Source organism: Anomaloglossus baeobatrachus, chromosome 4, assembly GCF_048569485.1.
Source record: "Anomaloglossus baeobatrachus isolate aAnoBae1 chromosome 4, aAnoBae1.hap1, whole genome shotgun sequence".
Classification (NCBI taxonomy): Eukaryota; Metazoa; Chordata; class Amphibia; order Anura; family Aromobatidae; genus Anomaloglossus; species Anomaloglossus baeobatrachus.
This window is the reverse complement of record NC_134356.1, coordinates 375,674,931-375,700,200: the sequence shown is the minus strand read 5'-3', so window position 1 is coordinate 375,700,200 and position 25,270 is coordinate 375,674,931. Positions and strand designations below refer to the sequence as shown.

Below are 25,270 nucleotides of genomic sequence, written 5' to 3'. Positions count from 1 at the left end.
GTTCACATGTTGCAGAAATCCTGTGTTTTCTTTTCTCCAGGTTTCTGCACCAAACTACACATGTAATAATCTTCTCCGGTTATTGCACTTTTGGTGCATTTTTTATGCCTTTGCCCCATTATTTCATGTGTTTTTGGTACAGATGAGAATAAGCATTTTTAAGCGTTTTTATAATACAAAAAAAGTTTGGTTCTGCATTTAAAAAGTAACATTTTTTACGTGTTTTTTTACGCTTCACATGAAAGCCTCTAGAGAAAAAAAAGTACCAAAACCGTACAATTCAGTGTCTTTTCATTACATCACATCTACCTTGCTTGGACAATTAAACACATCAAAATTTCTATGCAAATAAAGCAGCAGAAAAAAAACACAACATTTATGCTACATGTGAACACTGACTAAATGTCCAAGCAAAGTGGATGTGCTTTCATGCAAAAACGCCACTATACTCTGTAGTTTTAGTGCTTTTTTTCTCTATAGGCTTCTTTGTGGAGCCTAAAAAAACACAAGCAACAAAAATGCTGTTGAATTTTTAAATGCAGAATCAAAGCTTTTCTTTAGAATTAAAAAGCATTAAAAACAGGATTCACATCTTCAACAAACATGTATCAACTCTCTGGGAAAATGCATAAAAAAACAGCAAATGCAATAATCAGAGAAGATTGTTTTTGCATTCCGTGGTGCAGACACCTGGAGAGAAAAAGCAGCATTTATGCTACTTATGAACACGGCGTCAGCTATACATTTTTATTATATTTTTTATCGATTTAATAGAGAAAAATCATCAATCACGCCATGTTTTTACACTATTTACCAATCCCCATAAATAGTCTGATCACTGTGTTGTGCGGGTCGTTATGAATTACAGTGACATCAAATATGACCATGTTATTTGCTGATTTGTGATGGGTTTGTTTTGGGGTTTTTTTAAAAGCACATTAGAAATATAATTCTATTTTCTTTTATTATTTTTTAGTAATTTTATTATAAGAAAAAAAAATATTCTTCCTCCAGAACACAGGATATAGAGATGCTTCTATGTACAATGTGCAATCTGCCCGTGGAGTCAAAGGCTGCACTGCAACTTCAAGTATACTAAGTTCTCCCTGTGACATCACCAGAGTCTGTGGCTCAAAAGCTAGTGCTGCTGCTAAAGTGTTTGAAAGTTTTTGATTCGAGTCCCAGGGAGGGATGAAAAGAAAAAAAAATGCCATATTTGTAATTATTTCTCATTATTTTATTGTAGTTTTATAGGAACAAAATATCTGACTTTTTCTTCACCTGTAGGGACATATAGAGATATGTATATTTATCTCTATGTAGCTGAATAATCTACTTCTGGGCTGCCTGCCTGCAATACAGGTCAAGATTACCAAATCCTCCTTTACCTCTCAGTCCAGGTAATGGCTCAATGGTAGACCTGCTGCTTCATAAGTTCTCATTCCATGGAAACCAAGGGAGAGGAGAATTTAATTTATGCCCTGAGAGGAGCAGGAGTCGCAGTGAATGTTTATATTATGCACTGCAATAGAAAGATGAGGAGGGACAAGAGCAGTGAATAGTGGGAAAGCGGGATGAGCCCTCAAATCCAGACAATTCCACTGAAATCGGGGCTCCTCTTTTTTATGTTAAAGCTTATATATAAATGCTTTCAATAGCAATATATGGATTTGGTTTTTTTGACATCTTAGATTTTTTCTTGTTTTTTATTTAAAATTACCTATATATTCTTTATTTGTCATTTGTGACATCTGAGTTATCCTTATATCAATAGCATTTTACTGCTATCTATACTAACAAGTGGGTTTCTGGATTATTATGACCTATTGGACCTAAAGACTCATCTGTTCAGAAATGCCTATAACCTTGAATGACCTCACTGCCCCACCACCGTGCGGAGCTACCGCCCCACCACCGTGCGGAGCTGCCGCCCCACCACCGTGCGGAGCTGCCGCCCCACCACCGTGCGGAGCTGCCGCCCCACCACCGTGCGGAGCTGCCGCCCCACCACCGTGCGGAGCTGCCGCCCCACCACCGTGCGGAGCTGCCGCCCCACCTACACCCCACCTACTGTCTCCTCCCCATAATCCTATAGAATGTAAGCCCGCAAGGGCAGGGCCCTCTTCCCTCTGTACTAGTCTGTCTACTGTAACTTGTATATGTATTTTGTATGTAACCCCCTTCTCATGTACAGCACCATGGAATCAATGGTGCTCTATAAATAAATAATAATAATAATAATAATAATAATATTGGACATTGGAGTAAAGGTGTTAGTTAGAGATGAGCGGACCCTTGGAAATTCGGTTCAATGGGTTTAGCCGCACTTTAGATAAGGTTTGGTTTGGGACCCAGACTTGACCTGAACCCCTATGGAAGTCACTAATTGGGCAGTTCAGGTCTCCTCCCACATGCAGCCAGCCATAAACAGATCACTTCCAGGGGAATGTGGACGGAGTTTTTCCATTTGTTTTTTAGGGTGTAGCCTACATCCGGTCACGCTGTTGTTATCCCACTGCGAGTTGTTCTAACACTGCAAGCGGGTTGCACTGAGTTGAGCACAGAGCATACCTGAGCACAGCAATGCTCATATTAGTGGCTTTCATACGTAAAGCATCCACGCTCCAAACCAGAAATTATTTTTTTGTAAAGTCTGTGTTAGGTACGAACACCAAACCTCGGGTTCGCTCATCTCTAGTGTTGGTCTTAACATGGACACACCTATGGATTATTAGATAGCTGTTTTGCTTTTAAAATGTTTTTAATTGTGTGTCTATTTTTTGTTTTTGCATATTAATAGAGTATTTTTAGCATTATAATTAGTGATCCTAATCTTTTTGCACACTTGTTTTTCTTCACATTCATTAATTTTTGCTGTGCGTAGTTGTGATATAATGTATGATGAACAATTCTCACACCAAATATTGATTTCATTTTAGTTTTCTCTGTTGCTAATTCACATTTTATATTAATTGCTAAAATTAAACTATTAACACTTCTTTTTGTGAATAGTGTCTTACTTTGTAGCATTCTTTCTACACCTGCCTAAAATGTTTTCACAGTGACCTGTTTGTGTGTGTGTACATACATTATTTTAGATATATATATATATATATATATATATATATATATATATATATATATATATATATCTATATATATATACAGTATAAAAGTATGACAAAAAATATTTTGTCAGCCACCACTTGTGCAAGTTCTTCCACTTAAAAAGATGAGAGGCCTGTAATTGACATCATAGGTAGACCACAACTATAAGAGACAAAATGAGAAAACAAATCCAGAAAATCACCTTGTCTGATTTGGCAAGATTTTTTTTGCAAATTATAGTGGAGAATAAGTATTTAGTCAATGACAAAAGTTCTTCTCAATATTTTGTTATATATCCTTTGTTGGCAATGAGAGAGGCCAAACATTTTCTGTAAGTCTTCATAAGGTTGGCACACACTGTTGGTGGTATGTTGGCCTATTCCTCCAAGCAGGTCTCCTCTATAGCAGTGATGTTTTTGGCATGTTGCTGGGCAACATAGACGTTCAACTCCCTCCAAAGGTTTTCAATGGGGTTGAGATCTGGAGACTGGCTAGGCCACTCCAGGACCCTTGTATGCTTCTTACACAGCCACTCCATCGTTGTCCTGGCAGTGGTCTTGGGATCATTATGCTGAAAGACCCAGCCACGTTTCATCTTTAATGCCCTTGCTGATGGAAGGAGGTTTGCACTCAAAATCTCACTATACATGGCCCCATTAATTCTTTCATGTACACGGATCAGTCGTCCTGGTCCCTTTGCAGAGAATCAGCCCCAAAGCATGCTGTTGCCATGCCCATACTTCACAGTAGGTATGGTGTTCTTTAGATGCAACTCAGCTTCCTGTCTCCTCCAAACATGACGAGTTGTGTTTCCACCAAACAGTTCTACTTTGGTTTCATTATACCATATGACATTCTGCCATTACTCTTCTAGATCATTCAAATGCTCTCTAGCAAACTTCAGATGGGCCCGGACATGTACTGGCTTAAGTAGGGGAACACATCTGGCACTTCAGGATCTGGGTCCCTGACGGCATAGTGTGTTACTGATGGTAGCCTTTGTTATGGTGGTCCCAGCTCCATGTAGGTCATTCACTAGGTCCCCCGTGTGGTTCTGGGATTTTTGCTCACCATTCTTATTATCATTTTGACCCCATGGGTGTGTCTTGCGTGGAGTCACAGATCAAGGGAGATTATCAGTGGTCTTGTATGTCTTTCATTCTCTTATTATTGCTCCCACAGTTTCATCACACCAAGCTGCTTGCCTATTGCAGATTCTGTCTTCCCAGCCTAGTGCATGGGCTACAATTTTGTTTCTGGTATCCTTCGACAGCTCTTTGGCCTTTACCATAAGTGAGTTTGGAGTGTGACTGTTGAGGTTGTGGACAGGTGTCTTTTATACTGATAACAAGTTCAAACAGGTGTTATTACTACAGGTAATGAGTGAAGGACAGAGAAGCCTCTTAAAGAAGAAGTTTCAGGTCCGTGAGAGCCAGTAATCTTGCATGTTTTTAGATGACAAAATACTTATTATTCACCAAAATTTTCAAAAAATATCTTGCCAAATCAGACAAGGTGATTTTCTGGATTTGTTTTCTCATTTTGTCTCTCACAGTTGTGGTCTACCTATGATGTCAATTACAGGCCTCTCTCATCTTATTAAAGTGGAGAACTTGCACAATTGGTGGCTGACTAAATACGTTTTCTCCCCGCTGTATATATATATATATATATATATATATATATATATATATATATATATATATAAATATACAGTACAGACCAAACGTTTGGGCACACCTTCTCATTCAAAGAGTTTTCTTTATTTTCAGGACTCTGAAAATTGTAGATTCACGTTGAAGGCATCAAAACTATGAATTAAAACATGTGGAATGAAATACTTAAAAAAGTGTGAAACAACTGAATATATGTCTTATATTCTAGGTTCTTCAAAGTAGCCACCTTTTGCTTTGATTACTACTTTGCACACTCTTGGCATTCTCTTGATGAGCTTCAAGAGGTAGTCACCCGAAATGGTTTTCCAACAGTCTTGAAGGAGTTCCCAGAGATGCTTAGCATTTGTTGGCCATTTTGCCTTCACTCTGCGGTCCAACTCACCCTAAACCATCTCGATTGGGTTCAGGTCTGGTGACTGTGGAGACCAGGTCATCTGGCGTAGCACCCCATCACTCTCCTTCTTAGTCAAATAGCCCTTACACAGCCTGGAGGTGTTTTGGGGTCATTGTCCTGTTGAAAAATAAATTATGGTCCAACTAAACACAAACCGGTTGGAATAGCACGCCGCTGCAAGATGCTGTGGTAGGCATACTGGTTCAGTATGCCTTCAATTTTGAATACATTTCCAACAGTGTCACCAGCAAAGCACCCCCACACCATCATACCTCCTCCTCCATGCTTCATGGTGGGAACCAGCCATGTAGAGTCCATCCATTCATCTTTTCTACAAAGACACGGTGGTTGGATCCAAAGATCTCAAATTTGGACTCATCTGACCAAAGCACAGATTTCCACTGGTCTAATGTCCATTCCTTGTGTTCTTTAGCCCAAACAAGTCCCTTCTGCTTGTTGCCTGTCCTTAGCAGTGGTTTCCTAGCAGCTATTTTACCATGAAGGCCTGATGCACAAAGTCTTCTCTTAACAGTTGTTTTAGAGATGAGAAGGTGTGTCCAAACTTTTGGTCTGTACTGTGTGTATACAGTATATATATATATATATATATATATATATATATGTATTACAGTATGCATGTATGTATATATGTATGCATGATGTATGTAATAGCTAGGTGGGTAGGCGAATCAAATCTAAAGAGGATCCAGGACTGTTGGGAGATAAGAAAGAGGGGTTCTCGAAGCTCTCATCCAGCAGTCACAGCATACTAATGTGGCCTCTGGACCAGGACCTTGAGAATCGACTCGCTCATCTCTAATATATTTGTAACCTACTGTATATATATTTGTTAGTTTGCAGCTTGACTCTAATGTAAAACTAACTTTATTTTAACAGTTGCAGTATTGTAATTTCACATAAGCATGTCCATTGAACACAATATATGCTTTACATGATAATGGATATTCTAGACATAAACTTAAAAAGGACCTGTCACCAGGTTGAAAGTAAACAGTTTTTTTAATCTTATTATATATTTTTTTTAAAATATGTCATACAGTTGCAGAAATTTAGCGCATATATTTCCACTTTTTTTTTTTTTAGTGGGCTCGGGTGATGGGATTCACTTGCGTGTGTCTCTTGGGTGTTCTACACTATGAGTGACGCCTCTTTGGAAAAAATTAACATTGATTAAAAAGGTCTATTTTACTGGGACCGTGTAGTGGATTTAAAGAAAAAAAAGATAAATAAAGAATACTTGGGCGTGGAACAGGACTAAAGGAAGAGCAAAAAGTTTTCATGTGTGCATTTATATAATAGATGGGGCAAGTAAAAACAACTATAAATGACTGCTTATAGCAAATTGAAGGTACATTGCTGCATTGAAAAATATGAACAGATTTCTTCTTGAGCATATATTTTTTTATATAGCGTCCTAGACTAGAAAATTGACCATTAAATTTCCACTGTTGGCACTTTCCTGTTTTCATTCACCTCTCGTGCCTCTCCTGTTACCATCTTTATTAATCATCATATACAGGCTTCCATATGTAACAAGGTTGCTTTATGGTGCAACACTTTATAATTTCTTATTCATTTATTTGAAAAGGTATTTTAGAATGTTTAGAATTATTGATGATTCACAACAAAGATGACCTCAGACTTTGCAAATTATGATCAGTAAAAGAAAAGTTAAGTAAATATTTATTTTTAATTTTTTAAAAATCAGAATGCATTGTTTTATTTCCAAATTTGTATTGGTTTAAAATAGATAGTTTCCATGTATGGTTTATTTCATAACTCTGAGGTCATCTGAACAAATTCCACATTTTCAGTATTGGGTATGCTTTCTCATCTTCAGAGCACATAGGCAGCTCCTCAGTATTTAATGTACTATGTTTGAATGGTAATTGTAATATAATTTTATCATTCATTTGTCTTTTCTTTGTAGGTGATGTCATTGTGTATATTAATGAAGTGTGTGTCCTTGGCCACACACATGCAGATGTGGTCAAACTCTTCCAGTCAGTTCCAATTGGTCAAAGTGTAAACTTGGTGCTATGTCGAGGATATCCCCTACCCTATGATCCTGAAGAACCTTCAAGCAGCTTGGTTCCACCTCTGGCAGTAATAGAAAGGCCTCCAGTAGTGGTTAATGGAAGAAATAACTATGAGACCTATTTGGAATACATTTCTAGGACGTCTCAATCTGTACCAGATGTAGCAGAACGACCAATGCCTTCTTTGCACTCCATCCCAGCAGATAGTCAGCTTGAAAATACATTTCCACCACCTCCACCTGCACATGATGATAATGTATCAATGGCTTCTTCTGGGGCCACACAAGCAGAACTCATGACCTTAACCATTGTGAAAGGGGCACAGGGCTTTGGCTTCACAATAGCAGACAGTCCAACTGGGCAAAGAGTGAAGCAAATACTAGACGTTCAGGGATGCCCTGGTTTATTCGAAGGAGACCTAATAGTGGAGATCAACCAGCAGAATGTACAGAATTTAAACCATTTAGAAGTAGTAGAGTTACTCAAAGAATGTCCTGTGGGAAATGAGACCTCATTGGTAATTCACAGAGGAGGTAAGTAAAGTGATGTGGTTTTATTTGCATGTACAATTTTATTTTGGTCTTGTACTATATAATGATATGTCTGGTTTTAATTATATATATATTTGGTTTAGATTACAACAAATATAACTCTGTAAAAGACCAACTATTGCATATGGCCTAGTGTCTTGTCAATGTGAGACTCATGCTTTCTAACAGTGGTTCTTCAACTATTGATGTCACCTTGCTCAATATGGATTCTTTCAATCTCATTTGCTATAATTTTACAACTGATTTCTGCCTTTAGGGTTAACATTTTCAGTCTGTTTGGTTTGTTGTTAGGTTTTAAATTGCACCATTTTCTATATAAATAGCCATTATGTGTTAAGAAATGACCTTTGACTGAAGTTTCCGTAATTATTTGGGTAATTATAAAGGTCGGTTTCACTCTAATTATGCTCTTCATTAAAAACAAAGTTACATTAAGTAAAATGATTTTGCTATTTTGGTAAATTACAAATATTCCCTTTTGTTATCATTTTACATGTGGGAAGATTTTCATGGAAAATTAAAAGATGAAAGCAATGTTGAACCTATTAAAATGTAATTTCCCACTAATTTGTAACATTGTATTTCTGACTAATCTGATAATCAGAGCAATTATGAAAATGTAGTCTCTCAAGGAAATCTGATGTGACTGTCTTATCTTGTAAAAGATACACCATGTCTGAACATCGGAGTGAGATTATTCTATAAGTGAGGTCAATGGATGTGCAAGAGGCACAAACTGTCGTACACGATTATGCTATTGACATTTACATATATACATTACTAGCCCACAGAACTTGACATTTTTCTCATTTTATTAATGCTTTGTGTGAAATTGAGTATGCACTATTATCCTTATATTCTGAGTTTAGATTTTTTTTCTTTGTTAAATAGGAAAAATGACTATGTGTAGGCAAATATATCCCTCCACTATCACAATTTTATCTCCCCATTCTTCACTTCAACCTATATCAGATTTCACACAACTATTCTGCCAAATATCATAAAATAGAAGGATAGCTTGTCTGTCTCAAATATGATGCTAAATGGATAGAGTTCCTGAAGATTTGATTGGCACTTCATTTCATGATGGAAATATTGGAGGTTTCCAATTACTAATTTTACTCCCTTTCATTTGTTCTAACTCTTCCTAACTCTTTTTTTAATATACTTCTGCTACCTGCCTGCTCCTGTAAGCTCATCTCTCTGTGGCTCCTATATGCTTCTGTTGTTGGTCTGGATCTGCTACTTCCAGAGACCAGATTCGGACAATCTGAGCAGGGCATGTCACTGGTGGGGGCAGGGCTATCTGTTGGTTTGTGATAGCAATCTGGGCTTGCATGCTCAGATCAGACTTCACTCTCCTCTCAGCCTTGAGCTCGGCTAGCAGTGCGATGCTTTCATCTGCCAAGCACTGTAATGTGCCGATCATTAGATGGTATAGCACAGGGCTTGTCAGCTGGAGGCAGTTCAATGCTTCAGCAGACTGTCGGCACCAAGCATGAGCAAGCTCAGATCAGGCTTTACCCTACTCCAGCTGAATTCTGCCTTGAACTGCCATACCTGCATCTGACAAGCCCTGTGGTATACTATTTAATGATTTGCACATTGAAGCGCTTGTCAGATGAAAGTATTACACTGCAACCCAAACCCAAAGCTGAAAGGAGTGAAGTTTGATCTGAGCATGCATGCCCAGACTTATGTTACTTACTGAGAGGTAGCCCCACCCCCACTAGTGACATGCTCTCTTCAGTTCGTCCAATTCCGTCCTCCAGATCAGCATTAGCAGAGCCAGAACAATAACAGAAGGATATAGGAGCTGCAGAGAAATGAGCTTATAGGAACAGCAAAAATAGCAGAAATATATTAGGAAAGAGTTAGGAATAGTTAGGACAAATGAAAGGTGTTGGAAAACCTTTTGTAAGTACAGGATTGGTAAGGACTTTTTTTTACAAGGTGTTATTGAATTGAAGGCTTCACTTTTTTTAGTTTGGCTAATGCATTTTCTAATAAAACTAAAAGACAATAAAGAGATCTTGATGAAAAATATGTTCTATAACTGGTTTGCTAGTATCTAAAAAAGTCTATTAACCTAATTTGTAATTGACTACATACAAAGACTCTGTAGTTTTTCATCTGTCCCCTACTTTTTGCTAAGCTACAGTTGTGCTCATAGGTTTATATAGCCCATGCAGAATTTCAAGCACTAGTTACTAGACAACATTTCTATTATGTTTCATTTATTTTTTTCAAATGAGTCTTATTTATCACAGAATATCACAATTATTAAACAAAACATAGCAATAAAAGAAAAGTTGAATTCCCTGTCCTTTTCAAAGTTTTGGATATCTTGTGTTCTTCATGCACTTTTAGTCCAGTGAGAAAAAACTGTAATACAAATAGTTATTGTTAATATTGGGTATTACACTCTGTTGTGTTAATGAAGGTTTACATACTTTATTTTGCTTATGTGGTAAAGCTTTGCATTCCTTTTGGCAAAAAGCCTCCAGATTTTATACTTTTTGTGTTGTCCTAGCATGAACTGCAGCTGTGAGTTATCACCAGTATCTCAATGAGGTTGTGATCTAGGCATTGCAATGAGCAATTCAGAAACTTCACTTTTCTTCTTCTGCAGTCACTAAGCTGGGTGTGAAAGGTTACAAAATGTTTAAGAGGAAAAAATTAACCTGGGAGAAATTAGTTCATGATCAGCAAAAGAGCTTACAGTATTGCATGATTGACATATATTATAAGATGTGCAATGTAAGTGTCTATTGCATGGGAAAGGCGGCCAAGATGGCTGCCGGCCACATGATTGTTTGGAGGAAGTCAGAGTGGCTTATTTAAAGGGAACCTGTCATCAGAAATTTTGCTTTAAACCTAAAAGTTTCCCCCTCTGCAGCTCCTGGGCTGCATCCTAGCAAGGTTCCTGTACTTTTTGTGGCCCCTTTTAAACCAAATTAAATACTTTATAAACTTGTACCTTTTGCTATGTACATTTCGTAAATCGTCCATGGGGGCGGGCTCTCTGCTGACCGTTGCTGTTCCTCCAGCAGATTTACGCCGCCCCCCAACGCTGAATTTCATATCTCAGGACGCCGCCCCTGGGCGCCCGTGGTCCCGCGCATGCACTGTGCGACTGTAGCGGTACTGTGCACTGTGTGCACGTGTGACTGCTGGTGACGTTTTGCGCAGGCACGAGGTTATGGGCGGCGCTGTGAATGTCATCAGCAAGTGCCGCCCATAACCTCGTGACCGCACTTTCCCCTCTTCCTCCAGCGTTCTGCGCAAGCGCTTGCTGGCCAGATGACTCAACGTCAACTCTTTCCCATCTTGCCCTGCTGCAGGGTAAGATGGGAAGGAGGTGACGTCAGGTCATTTGGCCGGCGAGCGCTTGCGCAGAACGCTGGAGGCAGTGGGGGAAAGCGCGTCCATGAGATTATGGGCAGGCACTTGCAATGCAATAACAGCGCCGCCCATACTCTCGTGCTTGTGACACACGTCACCAGCGATCCTGGCGTGGGCGGCACCTCGGGCGCAGTGGGCGGTGTCCTGATGGATGAAATGGAGCGTGGGGGGATGGCATCAATGTGCTGGAGGAACAGCAACGGTCACCAGAGAGCCCGCCCCATGGACGATTTACAAAATTTACATAGCAAAAGGTACAAGTTTATAAAGTATTTAATTTGGTTTAAAAGGGGCCACAAAAAGTATAGAAACCTTGCTAGAATGCAGCCCAGGAGCTGCAGAGGGGGAAACTTTTAGGTTTAAAGCTAAATTTCTGATCACAGGTTCCCTTTAAAGGAATGCACAGGCTATGATTTTGCACATGGGGCAATCTTTGATTTATTATAATCACAAAACATCTCCACTCCAACAACTGTAAGAACAAAGCAGGACTAGTACTTTTAGAAGAGTCCTACCCCTTTTATAGAGTGCTACCCCTTTTGGCACTGATTGCTTCACATTGCATTCTTCAATCACTCATAGGAGTTCATATATAACACAACCGTACAGTATACACTCTGCACCAGCAACCATCCAGAAATTCACTCACAATATAGGGCACTTTTTTCTCCTTTATGTAAGCCATAAAAATTATGTGTTTTTGTGATCTTTTGAATCTGAATAAATTGATTCAAATTATTACTGTAATTATCATCATTTTATGGGTCACAGTAAATGCAGCTAATAGCTTTATATCAAAATTATGGACTTAGATTTGTCACATTTTAACCCTAATGATTTATTATATTTTTCCAATGTGCCTGTAACAATTATTGGTTGTCTGTAATTTTTTGATACGTTGTCCAGAAATACCTAATAAGGGTTTGTACACACATATTAGGATTTCATGCACAAATTTCTGCTACATTTCTGCATCTTTTAGCAGGTTTTGCCGCGTTTTCAGTGCGTTTTCACCATCCCTTTTTGTTGCTGATTTTTCCCATTCATTAGAATTGGAGAAATCTGCAGCAAAAATGCTGAAAGAATTGACATGCTGCAGATTTGTTTCCGCACTTAATCTGCAAGAAGAAAATTCTGAACGCACTACACTTTAGGACTCTCATTGACTTTGCTGGCATTAGTATAAAAAAAACTGCAAAAATGAAACGTGTGCACACAGCCTTATCAATATCGCTAGCGAGCGTACCCGCCCCCGTCGGTTGTGCGTCACAGGCAAATCGCTGCCCGTGGCGCACAACATCGCTTACACCCGTCACACATACTTACCTTCCTAGCAACGTCACCGTGGCCGGCAAACCATCTCCTTTCTAAGGAGGCGGTTCGTGCAGCGTGACAGCGACGTCACAAGGCAGCCATCCAATAGAATCGGAGGGGCAGAGATGAGCGGGCGGAATATCCCGCCCACCTTCTTCCTTCCTCATTGCCAGTGGACGCAGGTAAGCAGATGTTCGTCGTTCCTGCGGTGTCACACATAGCGATGTGTGATGCCGCAGGAACGACGAACAACCAGCGGCATGCACCACCAACAATATTATGAAAAGGAGCGACGTGTCAACGATCAACGATTTTTGACGTTTTTGTGATCGTTGATCATCGCTCCTAGCTGTCACATGCTGCGATGTCGCTAACGACGCCGGATGTGCGTCACAAACACCGTGACCCCAACGATATATTGTTAGCGATGTCGCAGCGTGTAAAGAACCCTTTATAATCAAGTTGGCAACCCTAATCCACACACATTTCAGATTCTCTGTAAACTTGCATATACACACTGCAGAACACACCAAGCACACATTGCAGATGCTTGGTTATGCTCCCTATGCATACACCTAAGGCACATGACAGAGGTACATATGGACAATGAACCCCAAAGTCCACTGTAAGGGTTATTTAAAGACATAGATAAGGAGCTATGCATTAGCTGTGAGGAAGAGTGATCGGGGGAGTTACCTTGACATATGGTAGCACAGTGTACACAGGATACAGTTGTGTATTAAGTAGTGATGAGCGAGCACTAAAAGGCTTGAATGCTGGTCAGACGCTCAGAGGAGCTCGACGCAAGTAATATGCATTATGAAAATTCAATAATTGGTCTGTTTGGTCTCTGTCCGCATACAGCCAGCCATAAACAAAGCATTTCCGGCAGGAGGGAGCGCGGGTTTTTTTTTTTTTTTGTCACACTATGTCCAAGAGTGTGGTTTTATCCCCTGATAGAACCATTCAGAGACTGGAGATGGCTCTCCCTGCGATGCCAGCACACATCATGCAGTGAAACAAGCCTGTGCGCTGTGGTCATTGTTTTACGGACAAAATATCAGGGCATTCATGATACTTGGCCGAACTCTGCGAGTACCCAAGCACCCCGATTCTCGATTGAGTAACTAGCAGTGCTGAGCACGCTCGCTCATCACTAATAGTAAGGTTCAGTGACTTTTAGAGCTGCTGCCCTACAGCTTATCACGTATATGCAAATAAATGTAAAGTAATGCACCTAGGACGGAGTAATCCTACAGCTGCATATACAATAAAGTAAACTCGGGACTATAGAACAGCAGAAAGACTTGGGGATTCTGGTTCCAAATAAGCTGAGCAGCAATACTCAATGTCAGGCAGCAGCTGCTAAAGTAAACAAGATTTTAGGGTGTATAAAAAGAGAGATTAGATCCCGGGATCCCAATGTATTGTTACCCCTCAATAAATCACTTGTAAGGCCACATCTGGAATTTGGAATCCAGTTTTGGGCTCCACATTGTAAAAGGGACATACAGTAGTTAGAGTCAGTTCAAAGGCGGGTAACTAGACTACTACAAGGAATGGAAGGCCTTCCATATGATGAGAGGTTGGAAAAGTTGGATTTGTTTAGCTTAGAAAAAAGACGTCTCAGAGGAGATCTCATTTCTATGTATAAATACATGTGTGGTCAATATAAAGGACTGGCACATGACTTATTATTTCCAAACACTATACTAAGGACCAGGGGGCACTCACTGCGAGTGGAAGAAAGGTGAATCCGGCAGCTAAATAGGAAAGGATTCTTTCCAGTTAGGCTGTGTGCGCATGTTGCGTAATTTCATGCGTTTATGCTGCATATTGCACTGCAATGTAAACGCATGCGTCCTGCGTCCCCAGCACAATCTATGAAGATTGTGCATAATCCATCCGCGCGTTGCGTTTGAGAGCGCAGCGATTTGCATGCTGAAATTGTGATCCAAATCGCTGCGCTCAAAAAAGTAACATGTCACTTATTCCGTGCGCTTTGGAAGCTGCTTCCACTCTGTCCATGGGAGATGCATCATCCAGAGCGCATGAAATCGGCATTTATTCTGCAGACACACTGCATCCATTACTCAGTGGTTCTGCAGCGATTTGAAGTGCACATGAGCTGCCAAATCGCTGCAGATTTTTCAGCATGGACACTACGCAACGTGCGTTTACAGCCTTAGAGAAGTCAGATTGTGGAATGCCCTACCACAAGAGGTAGTAATTGGAGGCAATATATCAGCTTTTAAGAAAGGGCTAGATGATTTCCTCAGTACACACAACATTGTTGGTTATAAATGACATAATGACAAAATGTGTAATTGATGGAGGAATCTTGAACTAGATGGACCTATTTAGCTATTTAGCTAAGAAACTCCTAATAGGCAGCAGTCTCCATATTCCTTACCTGACTGCGACTCTGGGAAGAGAGGGGGTTTGGTGGGCAACAAAGGAAGAGGAGATGCAGGTGCAGTACTCAGTGCTACAATTGAGCAGTTCCGCCTCATTCGAGTTAAAATACTGGATACACTTATAAAAGTAATAAAATAATATGGCGTGCTATAAATCCTTTGGCAAACCAAAAAGCCTTAAAGAGTAAGATTTTACCCTTTTGGGATTTTTAAACCATCGTTGACATATCTGCCATACAGATGGCAGCAGTAAAAAGTAAACACATTTCTACGGAAGCTAAGCAAAAATGAACAGACAATCATTTGCTTTAGTTCCCAGCTGCTAGAATAACTTTTAGCAGAATAATTAATTCTAAGGCACACTTGTTTCTCTGAAAATGGGTCAGAAGAATTACAAAAGAAAATTGTAATGCAACATTAATGAGTTTGAGAGATGTGACAATAATGAGTCTCTATCATCAATATATCATAGCACTAAACAAAACCAAATGATACTTTTACATAATTTCAGGCTGAATTTATGAATATGTGAAATTATGGGTTGTACTTGTCCCACAAGGAAATCATGTCATCTACTCATAGGATGAGTGATAAGTATCTGACTGCTCAGGCTCCTACCGCTTATAGTAAAGGGTTCTCTGTGAATGGCGTGATAGTTGCCCATGTGCACCGCTGCTCTTATTATTGTCTTTGGTACTGATCAAGACAGCGTCACTCACATCAGCGGTATTTTACCGCACGGCCGGATCTGTTGCAGATGCGCTCCAGCTCAATTCACCTCCAATGGAATCGCAGCAAGATGTGGCCATGTGTGATGCACGCAACTGCATGTGACCACATTCCGCCGTGACTCCATTGGAGGTGAATTGAGCTGAAATGTATTTGTACCGGATCCGGCCCTGCAGCCAAATACCACTGATGTGAGCAACGCTCTGATTTTCTATCTCTTTTAGTCTCATAGACAATAAATGGTGCAGCATCGTGCATGTGCAACCCTGGCTCCATTCAAACACTCCAAGTAATCATTAAGGATCCCATCGGTGGAACCCTCATTATCACACACTCTTGCGCTTTTATCTTTTTTTCTCTCCTTATCCCAAAAAAACATAACTTTTACTTTTTTCTGTCCACAAAGCCTCATGATGTTTTTTTACAGAACAAATTATAGTTTTGAATTACACCATACATATTTCCTTCAAGTGCAGTTTACTAGAAAATTGCCAAAATAATCCAAGGGCCAATAAATTATGAAAAATAACGCAATTCTGCCATTGTTTCTTTAGTTTTAATTGTTATAACATTTATTGTGTGATAAAAATGACCTACCAACATAATTGTTTAGGACAGAGCAATTATAGCAATACCAAATTTCAAAGGTTTTTTTGAATAAATTTTTAAAAAATCTAAACTTGGTTATATATGGGCTAAATATATTTATATTACTTTTGCCAAATACACACATGACAATTCCAAATATATTACTTTTTACGTTTCTCTATTTTCATTTTTGGTGTTTTTCTTAAACTTTATTTTTTTCACATTTTCAATTAGTTCCCTCAGGAAACTTGAACCTGCTTGATGGCCTATTCAGTACACTGCAATTCTAAATTATTGTAGTATTTAGTGAAATTGACAAGCTCTTATTACTTGTAGCCAAAAGTGTGAGATTCATAGAAGGTGTAATGTGGTAGACATTGAGGTGCAGCCTGCCACTGTCATGGACACTGTTCAGTAAAGATGAGCGGTTCTGTGAAGTTTCAGTTCGAAGGCAGCAAACAAGCCCAACCTCCACTGGCTCGGAACCCCAGAGCAGGTAACTGATTGGAAGTTTGAGTATTTGGCCATATACAGCCAGCCATGAGCAGATCACTTCCAAGGGAGGGTGAATGGGGTTTTTCAAAAACATTTTTGGGTTGCACACTACATGTAATCATGCTGATGTTACCCCCAGTGTGAGACGTTCAAACACTGCAAGCTGCTCACACTGGGCCTGAGCACAGCGCAGCTCGCACAAGTGAAGTTCGCACGTTAGGCATTCGAACCCTGATCCCTAACTTTTTTTTTTAAGTAGGTGTTCAGTTCGACAATCAAACCTCAGGTTCGCTCATCTCTACTGATCAGCACCGCTTAATGGCATCATGCTATGTGCCAATGGCCTTTCAGAAGTGCAACCAGCCATGTTGGAAGTCTTTTAAGTGCTGTTGTTTTGATTGTCAGCAGCATATAAGAGGTTTAACTGATGTGGTCATAGCTAGCATTGACAGCATCAGTTAATGTCGGGTGTCTGCTAAAAAATATATAATCCCTCATGAAGGATTATGTGGGAGTAGGACCAGCTCTTCAGCATATAGTGATAGTGGCTGTAAACTCAAAAGGTTAAGATATGACAATGCAAGTTAAGATTGTTGTTCCAAGAGTGGTGCTTAGATATAACAACACATGTTGCTAATTGTGCAGAAATGTTATCATACTAGAATGTAGTATTTCACGTACATACATACACTGTGCTCGAATATTAGGCAAGTGAGTATTTTGGTGATATCATTTTTATCCAGAAATTCCAACTCTAAGCTTTATAAACAGGAATGCTTATTGGATGAAGCATATCAGGTGATGTGTATTTATTTAGTGAAGGAGGATGTGGCCTAAGGACACCAGCAACCATTATCATGCTGTTCAGAATCATTAGGCAGCTTGTTTCCTTAGGCACAATGGGCCAAAAAGTCTTAAGGGTGCTTTACACACTGCGACATCGCTAACGATATATCGTCGGGGTCACGATGTTTGTGACGCACATCCGGCGTCGTTAGTGACATTGCAGCGTGTGACAGCTAGGAGCGACGATCAACGATCGCAAAAACGGCAAAAATCGTTGATCGTTGACACGTCGCTCCAAATCATAATGTCGTTGGTGTTTCATTCCACAGGTTGTTCATCGTTCCTGCGGCACCACACATCGCTGTGTGTGACACCGTATGAACAACGAACATCATCCTACCTGCGTCCACCGGAAAGGAGGAAGGAAGGAGGTGGGCGGCATGTTCCGGCTGCTCATCTCCTCCTCTCCTCTTCTATTGGGCGGCCGTTTTGTGACGCCGCTGGGACGTTGCTGTTACGCCGAACTCACCTCCCCCTTGAAGGAGGAATTGTTCAGCGGTCACAGCGACATCGCTGAACAGGAATGTGCGTGTGACGCTGCCATAGCGATATTGTTCGCTACGGCAGCGGTCACCACATGTCGCATGAACGACGGGGGCGGGTGCTATCGCTCACGACATCGTTAGCAATCGCTAGCGATGTCGCAGCGTGTAAAGCACCCTTTACAGTGGGTTGCAACAATCTTGAAATTCCTAAAAGATTTGGAGTGTGATCACAGAACCATCAAATGTTTTGCGGAAAATAGTCAACAGGGTCACAACAGGTGAAAAGAAACAATTGAGATGGGAAAATTAACCATTGTCATTTAGTTGCCAAATTATTGTGCACATGTAGATATTCTCCTAAGAAAGACAAAACTTTACCGTTCCTTTCTTAAATATTCAGGTGTACTAACTTCTTGAGTGACAGCACTTCAGTTGTTCAATAATGAAATATACACATTGCCTAATAATTCTGCGTGTGGATGGTTGCACAAAATGACTACAACTCAAACAGTCCAACCAAAAAAGTTGACCAACAAGAACATATTTGCAACCTGAGCTCAAGAATATACACTATGATGTAGCATGCCCACAGGGGCATGCTAACATACTATTTAATGCCCATTGCCCAGCATCATCAGCGTTAACGTGCGTACCTGTGTCCGTTGTCACCACTTCAGACATCGGGTTTAGGGTCAGTGCGCATGATCAGAAGACCCTGCACTTCCGGTCATGCGCACTAGACCTCTGTGAAGCCAGGACGCGTACCCCCGGCTTCATAGTGTGCATGACCGGAAGTGCTGGGACTTCTGATCATGCGCAATAACCCTAAACCCGGCATCTGAAGTGGTGACAACGGACACAGGTACGCACGTTACCACTGATGAGGCTGGGAAATGGACATTGAATAGCATGTTAGCACGCCCCTGTGGGGGAACTAAAGCCCTTGCAACTAGTCCCTGCACTCATTAGCATATCATAAAGGATCTGTAGAAATACTTTTTCTAAACATCTCTTTATCTATGCTACTAGATGGTCAGACAGTTAAGCAGGGATTAGAATTATTCACCCAGAACTGCTTGTGGTTCTGGGTGCATATTGCACCTGGCAGGTTCACTTTAAGGGTTTTGCATAGATATACAGTATATATATATAGGTTTTTCAAATGAGAATATTCTGCAGTATTTAGATCTGACTGACAGCAACGTGGTTTCTGGAAGCCTTTTAGGGTTTGTTATACAGAGGTGGGCTATTTTAGAAGTAGTTTGAAGCTAGTCTACTCCAAAAAAGATGCCTGAACATATTGCTAAAAAAGAACCCTCTGGAAGGACTTATAGTATTCATCTCTTTTGTAAAATGTCTTGCTGCTGTTTTATATGTTCAGTCTTTTGAGTATTTTTATTCAGCTTCAGGTTTTGAAAAATGCTTGGTAGAGAAAAGAAAGTGCATGTCATTCCTTTGAAGTGTCTCCATATGGAAATACTCTCCAAACTAGGCACTATCCAATCAGAATGTTGTAAATAAAAAACCTTCTGGAAAACACCTTCCAATAATTCTTCACAAACACATAGTTTCCTGAAGCGGAGTTCTCTTATAGATTCATTGTTTTTAACTATGAAAAAAAAACCTTCCAGTGCACATACCCTCAATATATCATCACTGTGATCTAGGGGCCAATTCATCAGTGTTTTATACCAATTTTATGTTGTAGAATACTTAGCTAATTCGCAGTCTTAACAGAACATGAGTTGAATATGGGCAAAACTGGAAGTAGAGCCCACCCGCCAAATTTGTCATAAGTTACTCCACATCAGTGTTACTTAAACCAGAAATACTACTCCAACCCCTGATTATCATTGCTGAATTTATTAACTGCTTCACTCAACTTAATAAATTTAGCATATCTTAATGAGTTTGCCATGTTTTACCCCATCACACCCTTTCATTAAACTGGCCTGTATAGTGTCAGTCTTTAATGAATCTGCTACAAAGTATCTAGCTTTGCTTATGAGGCAGTGAGGAGACCTTTAGTCATCTATTTTAATTCTAACCAGCTGTACTACCCGGCTTCGCCCGGGTTAATAACTGTTGTTAACAAAATAGAATGTATTAACAAAAATGTATTCTGCACACAAAAACCACAAAACAAATAGATAGAAATGTAATTATTAAAAGGCAAAAACTAAGCTCATAGAAGCATTTCACAACATATATTTCAACACCACAGATATTCCACACAGATTTAACTAAATTGGCCAAGTAATGTGCTCCTTCTGTCTCTTTCCAGGTCTGTCTCTTTCCAGGTCTGTCTCTTTCCAGGTCTGTCTCTTTCCCGGTCTGTCTCTTTCCCAGTATGTCTCTTTCCCCGTCTGTCTCTTTCCCAGTCTGTCTCTTTTCCCATCTGTCTCTTTCCCCGTCTGCCTGTCTCTGTCTGTCTCTTTTTTTGTCTGTCTCTAGCTCTCTGTTTCTTTCCCCATCTGTCTGTCTCTGTCTGTCTCTTTTTTTGTCTGTCTCTATCTCTCTGTTTCTTTCCCCATCTGTCTCTTTCTAGGTCTGTATCTTTCCCCGTCTGTCTCCCCGTCTCTATGTCTGTGTCTTTTCCTGTCTGTCTCTTTCCCTGTCTGCCTGTCTCTGTCTGTCTCTTTCCTCGTCTCTCTCTATCAAGGTCTGTGTCTTTTCCCATCTATCTTTGTCCGTCTCTCTGGCTGTCTCCTCCTTCCCTGTCTGCCTGTCTCTGTCCCTGTCTGCATGTCTGTCTGTCTCTTTCCCCATCTGTCTCTTTCCCCATCTGTCTCTTTCCCCATCTGTCTCTTTCCAGGTCTGTCTCTTTCCAGGTCTGTCTCTGTCTGTCTTTTTCACCGTCTGTCTTTGTCTCTCTCTTTCACTGTTTGTCTCTGTCTCTTTCCCTGTCTGTCTCTATCTCTTTGTCTCTTTCACAGTCTGTCTCTATCTCTCTGTCTCTTTCCCTGTCTGTCTCTCTGTCTCTGTCTCTCTGTCTGTCTCTCTGTCTGTCTCTGTCTGTCTCTGTCTGTCTCTCTCTATCCATCTCCCCACCGACATCTTATTACCTCACTTATAAGCTTCTTATACTATGAATGTCTTTTGTTCCTAAAGCAACCAATCACAGCTCCTACTAATAACCTGTAGTTCCAGGCTCCATTTACTTTAATGGAGGCATGTTTTTTGGAGAGTAACTGTAAAGCGTGGGGTTAAATTTTCCTGTCAAAGCATAGTCTACGACGTTCCCTGGGTCACATGAGGTGTCTGTGCAAAATTTCGTGATTGTAAATGCGACGGTGCGGATACACTTTTCGTTTCACTTTTTCCCCATTATGTAGATAGGGGCAAAATTAATTGATTTTGTGGCTGTAGCTGCGACGGTGCAGATGCCAATCCCGGACATACACACATACATGTACACATTCAGCTTTATATATTAGATAATTCATTTTTTAATTCCTATAAATTATAATTTTCAGCCTTTCTGTAAGCAAAATTATTTCCAATTATATAATTGGGAAATCTGATAAGATATTAGCATATTTTTTGTGTGAAGTATGATTGTAATTTCGCTTTTACAGCCTAGTGAGGGTGGTAGGGTGTAATAAATATATGTTCATAAACAGTGCTCAGCAAAACAATTATACCCCAACAGATTTGTCAGAGAACCTTTCTTTAACTTTCAATATCAGCATTTTCTATGGGATGCCATACAAAAATGAATTGTAAGATTTGTTACTTTGTCCACCCAAAAATTTAATTTTCCTAACAAATTATTTTAAGAGCATGTTGCAAAAATAAGTACACGTAAAATGAAAGTCTTAAAAGCAAAGGTTTAGACTGTAAAATTTTAATTAACAAGAGTTTAACAACAGATAAATATAATTATTTATACAGGTGTCCACCAGACAATTGACTATCAATGATCATTACTTAACAAAGCAAACCGCTTCCCACTTCATGCTGTTAAGGTACTGTCACACTAAGCGACGCGCCAGCGATCCCACCAGCAACCTGACCTGACAGAGATCGCTGGAGCGTCGCTATACGGGTTGCTTGTGAACTGTCAAACAGGCAGATCTCATCAGCAAACAGTGACCAGCCCCCAGCCAGCAGCGACGCGTGGAAGCAATGCTGCGCTTGGTAACTAAGGTAAATATCGGGTAACCAACGCACACCGCTTAGCGCTGGCTCCCTGCACTCCTAGCCAGAGTACACATCAGGTTATTTACCCGATGTGTAGTCTGGCTATGTGTGCAGGGAGCAGGGAGCTGGCACTGACAGCTGAGAGCGGTGGACGCTGGTAACGAAGGTAAATATCGGGTAACCAAGGAAAGGGCCTCTTGGTTACCCGATATTTACATTGCTTACCAGCGTCCGCAGAAGCCGGCTCCCTGCTCACTGCACATTCAGTTGTTGCTCTCTCGCTGTCACACACAGCGATGTGTGCTTCACAGCGGGAGAGCAACAACTAAAAAATGGTCCAGGACATTCAGCAACAACCAGCGACCTCACAGCAGGGGCCAGGTTGTTGCTCGATGTCACACACAGCAACATCGCTAGCAACATCGCTGCTACGTCACAAAAGTCGTGCCTCAGCATCGATGTTGCTAGCGATGTTGCTTAGTGAGACATGGCCTTTAGCAATGGCACGACATAATAGAGAAATGTCACAAGATCTGAAAAAGAAAATTAAATTCTATACAAAAGAAAGGTGAAGGCTACAAGAAGATAAGCAAAACTTTACCTATCAATCAGAATATTATAGCAAAGTGATACAAACATTTAAAAAAGATGGAACTGCAACATCTCATAGACACCCAGGCCAACCAGTTAGCCAGTTTATAAGTAGAAAGCCAAACCAGGGTCAGTTTTCCTTGACACAATACAGCATAAGGGGCACTTTGCACACTACGACATCGCAGGTGCGATGTCGGTGGGGTCAAATTGAAAGTGACGCACATCCGGTGTAGCAGGCGATATCGTAGTGTGTAAAGCCTTTTTGATATGATTAACGAGCACAAAATCGTCGTAATCGTATCATCGGTGTAGCGTCGGTCATTTCCATAATTTGGAAATGACCGATGTTACTATATTGTTCCAGCGGCAGCACACATCGCTGTGTGTGAAGCCGCAGGAGCGAGGAACATCTCCTACTTGCGTCTTGCGGCTCACGCCGGCTATGCGGAAGGACGGAGGTGGGCGGGATGTTTACGTCCCGCTCATCTCCGCCCTTCCGCTTCTATTGGCCGCCTGCCGTGTGACGTCACTATGACGCCGCACGACCCGCCCCTTTAATAAGGAGGCGGGTCGCCGGCCAGAGCAACGTCGCAGGGCAGGTGAGTGCATGTGAAGCTGGCGTAGCGATAATGTTCGTTACGCCAGCTATCACCATGATATTGCAGCTGCGACGGGGGTGGGGACTATCGCGCTCGGCATCGCAAGCATCGGCTTGCGATGTCGTAGTGTGCAAAGTGCCCCTAAGGCTCTTCCAAAACCCATGGACAAAAAAAAACGGACTACAATTTGCCAAAGCTGAAAAATTATGACTATGAAGACTACTGGAGCTCTATACCTTGGGATGATGATAAATGTTTTTGGAACTGATCCTTCAAAACTGTATGGTGTGGCAATGGTTAGGAATACAAAGAAAAAGGCATGGTGAATACAGTGAAATATGGTAGTGGCAGTGTTAAAAAAAAAAAAAGATGCTAGTCTAATTCTGCCCTTGGTAAATGTTCACCTTGTCCAAAATGGCAGTAACCCAAAACACACATTTAAAGGGGGCTTTACACGGTAGCGATATCGCTAGCAATTTGTATCGATAGCCTGCGTGTAAGTTCCCGCCCCCGTCGCGCATGCGATTGTTTGTGATCGCTGCCGTAGCAAACATTATCGCTACGGCAGCATCACACGCACTTACCTGGTCGGCGGCGGCGCTGTGACTGCCGAACAATCCCTCCTTCAAGGGGGAGGGACGTTCGGCATCACAGCGACGTCACTAAGCGGCCGGCCAATCAAAGCCGAGGGGTGGAGATGAGCAGGACGTAACATCCCGCCCACCTCTTTCCTTCCGCATTGTGGCCGGCGGCAGGTAAGGAGACGTTCCTCGCTCCTGCCTGCGGTGTCACACATAGCGATGTGTGCTGCCGCATGAGCGATGAACCACCTGGATAAACAACCCTTACCGATTTTTGAGTTTGGGACGACCTCTCCATGGTGAATGATTTTCACCATTTTTGAGGTCGCTTAAGGTCGCTGGTCAGTGTCACAAGCTGCGATATCGTTAATGACGCCGGATGTGCGTCACTAACAACTTAACCCCGATGACAAAACATTAACGATATCGTAGCGTGTAAAGCCACCTTAAAGGCTACTGTACACGCTGCGATATCGGTCCCGATATCGCTAGCGTGGGTACCCGTCCCCATCTGTTGTGCGACACGGGCAAATCGCTGCCCGTGCCGCACAACATCTCTCAGACCCGTCACACATACTTACCTGCCCGGCGACGTCGCTGTGACTGGCGAACCGCCTCCTTTCTAAGGGGGCGGTCCGTGCGGCGTCACAGCGACATCACTGAGCGGCCGCCCAATAGAAGCGGAAGGGCGGAGATGAGTTGCCAGAACATCCCGCCCACCTCCTTCCTTCCTCATAGCGGCTGGGAGGCAGGTAAGGAGAGGTTCCTCGTTCCTGCGGTGTCACACATAGCGATGTGTGCTGCCGCAGGAGCGACGAACTACATCGTTACTGCTGCAGTAACGATGATCGAGAATGGACCCCCATGTCACCGATGAGCGATTTTGCACGTTTTTGCAACGATGCAAAATCGCTCATCGGTGTCACACGCAGCAACATCGCTAATGCAGCCGGATGTGCGTCACAAATTCCGTGACTCCAACGACTCCGCATTAGCGATGTCGCAGCGTGTAAAGCCCCCTTTAGGCCACACTTCCTATTCTGATGAAGAACAGGGTGAAAGTGATTCAGTGACCACCGAGTTTTGCTGATTTAAACAAAACTGAACACCTATGTGGATTTCTGTAAAGACAAGTTGAACCTCACACTCCAAGAATGAGTTCTCTTAGAGCATGGATACAAGATGAAGAATGGAAAAAGATCTTTCAATATGTCACCAACTTGTTCATTCCATGCCAAGAAGACTTGATGCTGTCCTTAAAAATTGGGAAGGTCATTTAAAAGAC

At 41.4% G+C, this 25,270-nt stretch overlaps 1 protein-coding gene across 9 annotated transcripts in view; it reads left to right on the top strand.

Moving 5' to 3' along the window:
- The window catches only part of MAGI2 (membrane associated guanylate kinase, WW and PDZ domain containing 2), a 1,367,587-nt gene that overhangs the window by 1,166,288 nt on the left and 176,029 nt on the right, over positions 1–25,270 (top strand). For 8 of the 9 annotated variants that reach the window (XM_075345212.1, XM_075345205.1, XM_075345204.1 and 5 more), the window contains one exon: positions 7,130–7,771. The exons of the other annotated variant lie outside the window; for it this stretch is intronic. In XM_075345212.1, coding sequence (XP_075201327.1) covers positions 7,130–7,771 — 642 coding nt within the window. The remainder of the gene's footprint in view (positions 1–7,129; positions 7,772–25,270) is intronic. 9 annotated transcript variants of the gene reach the window in all.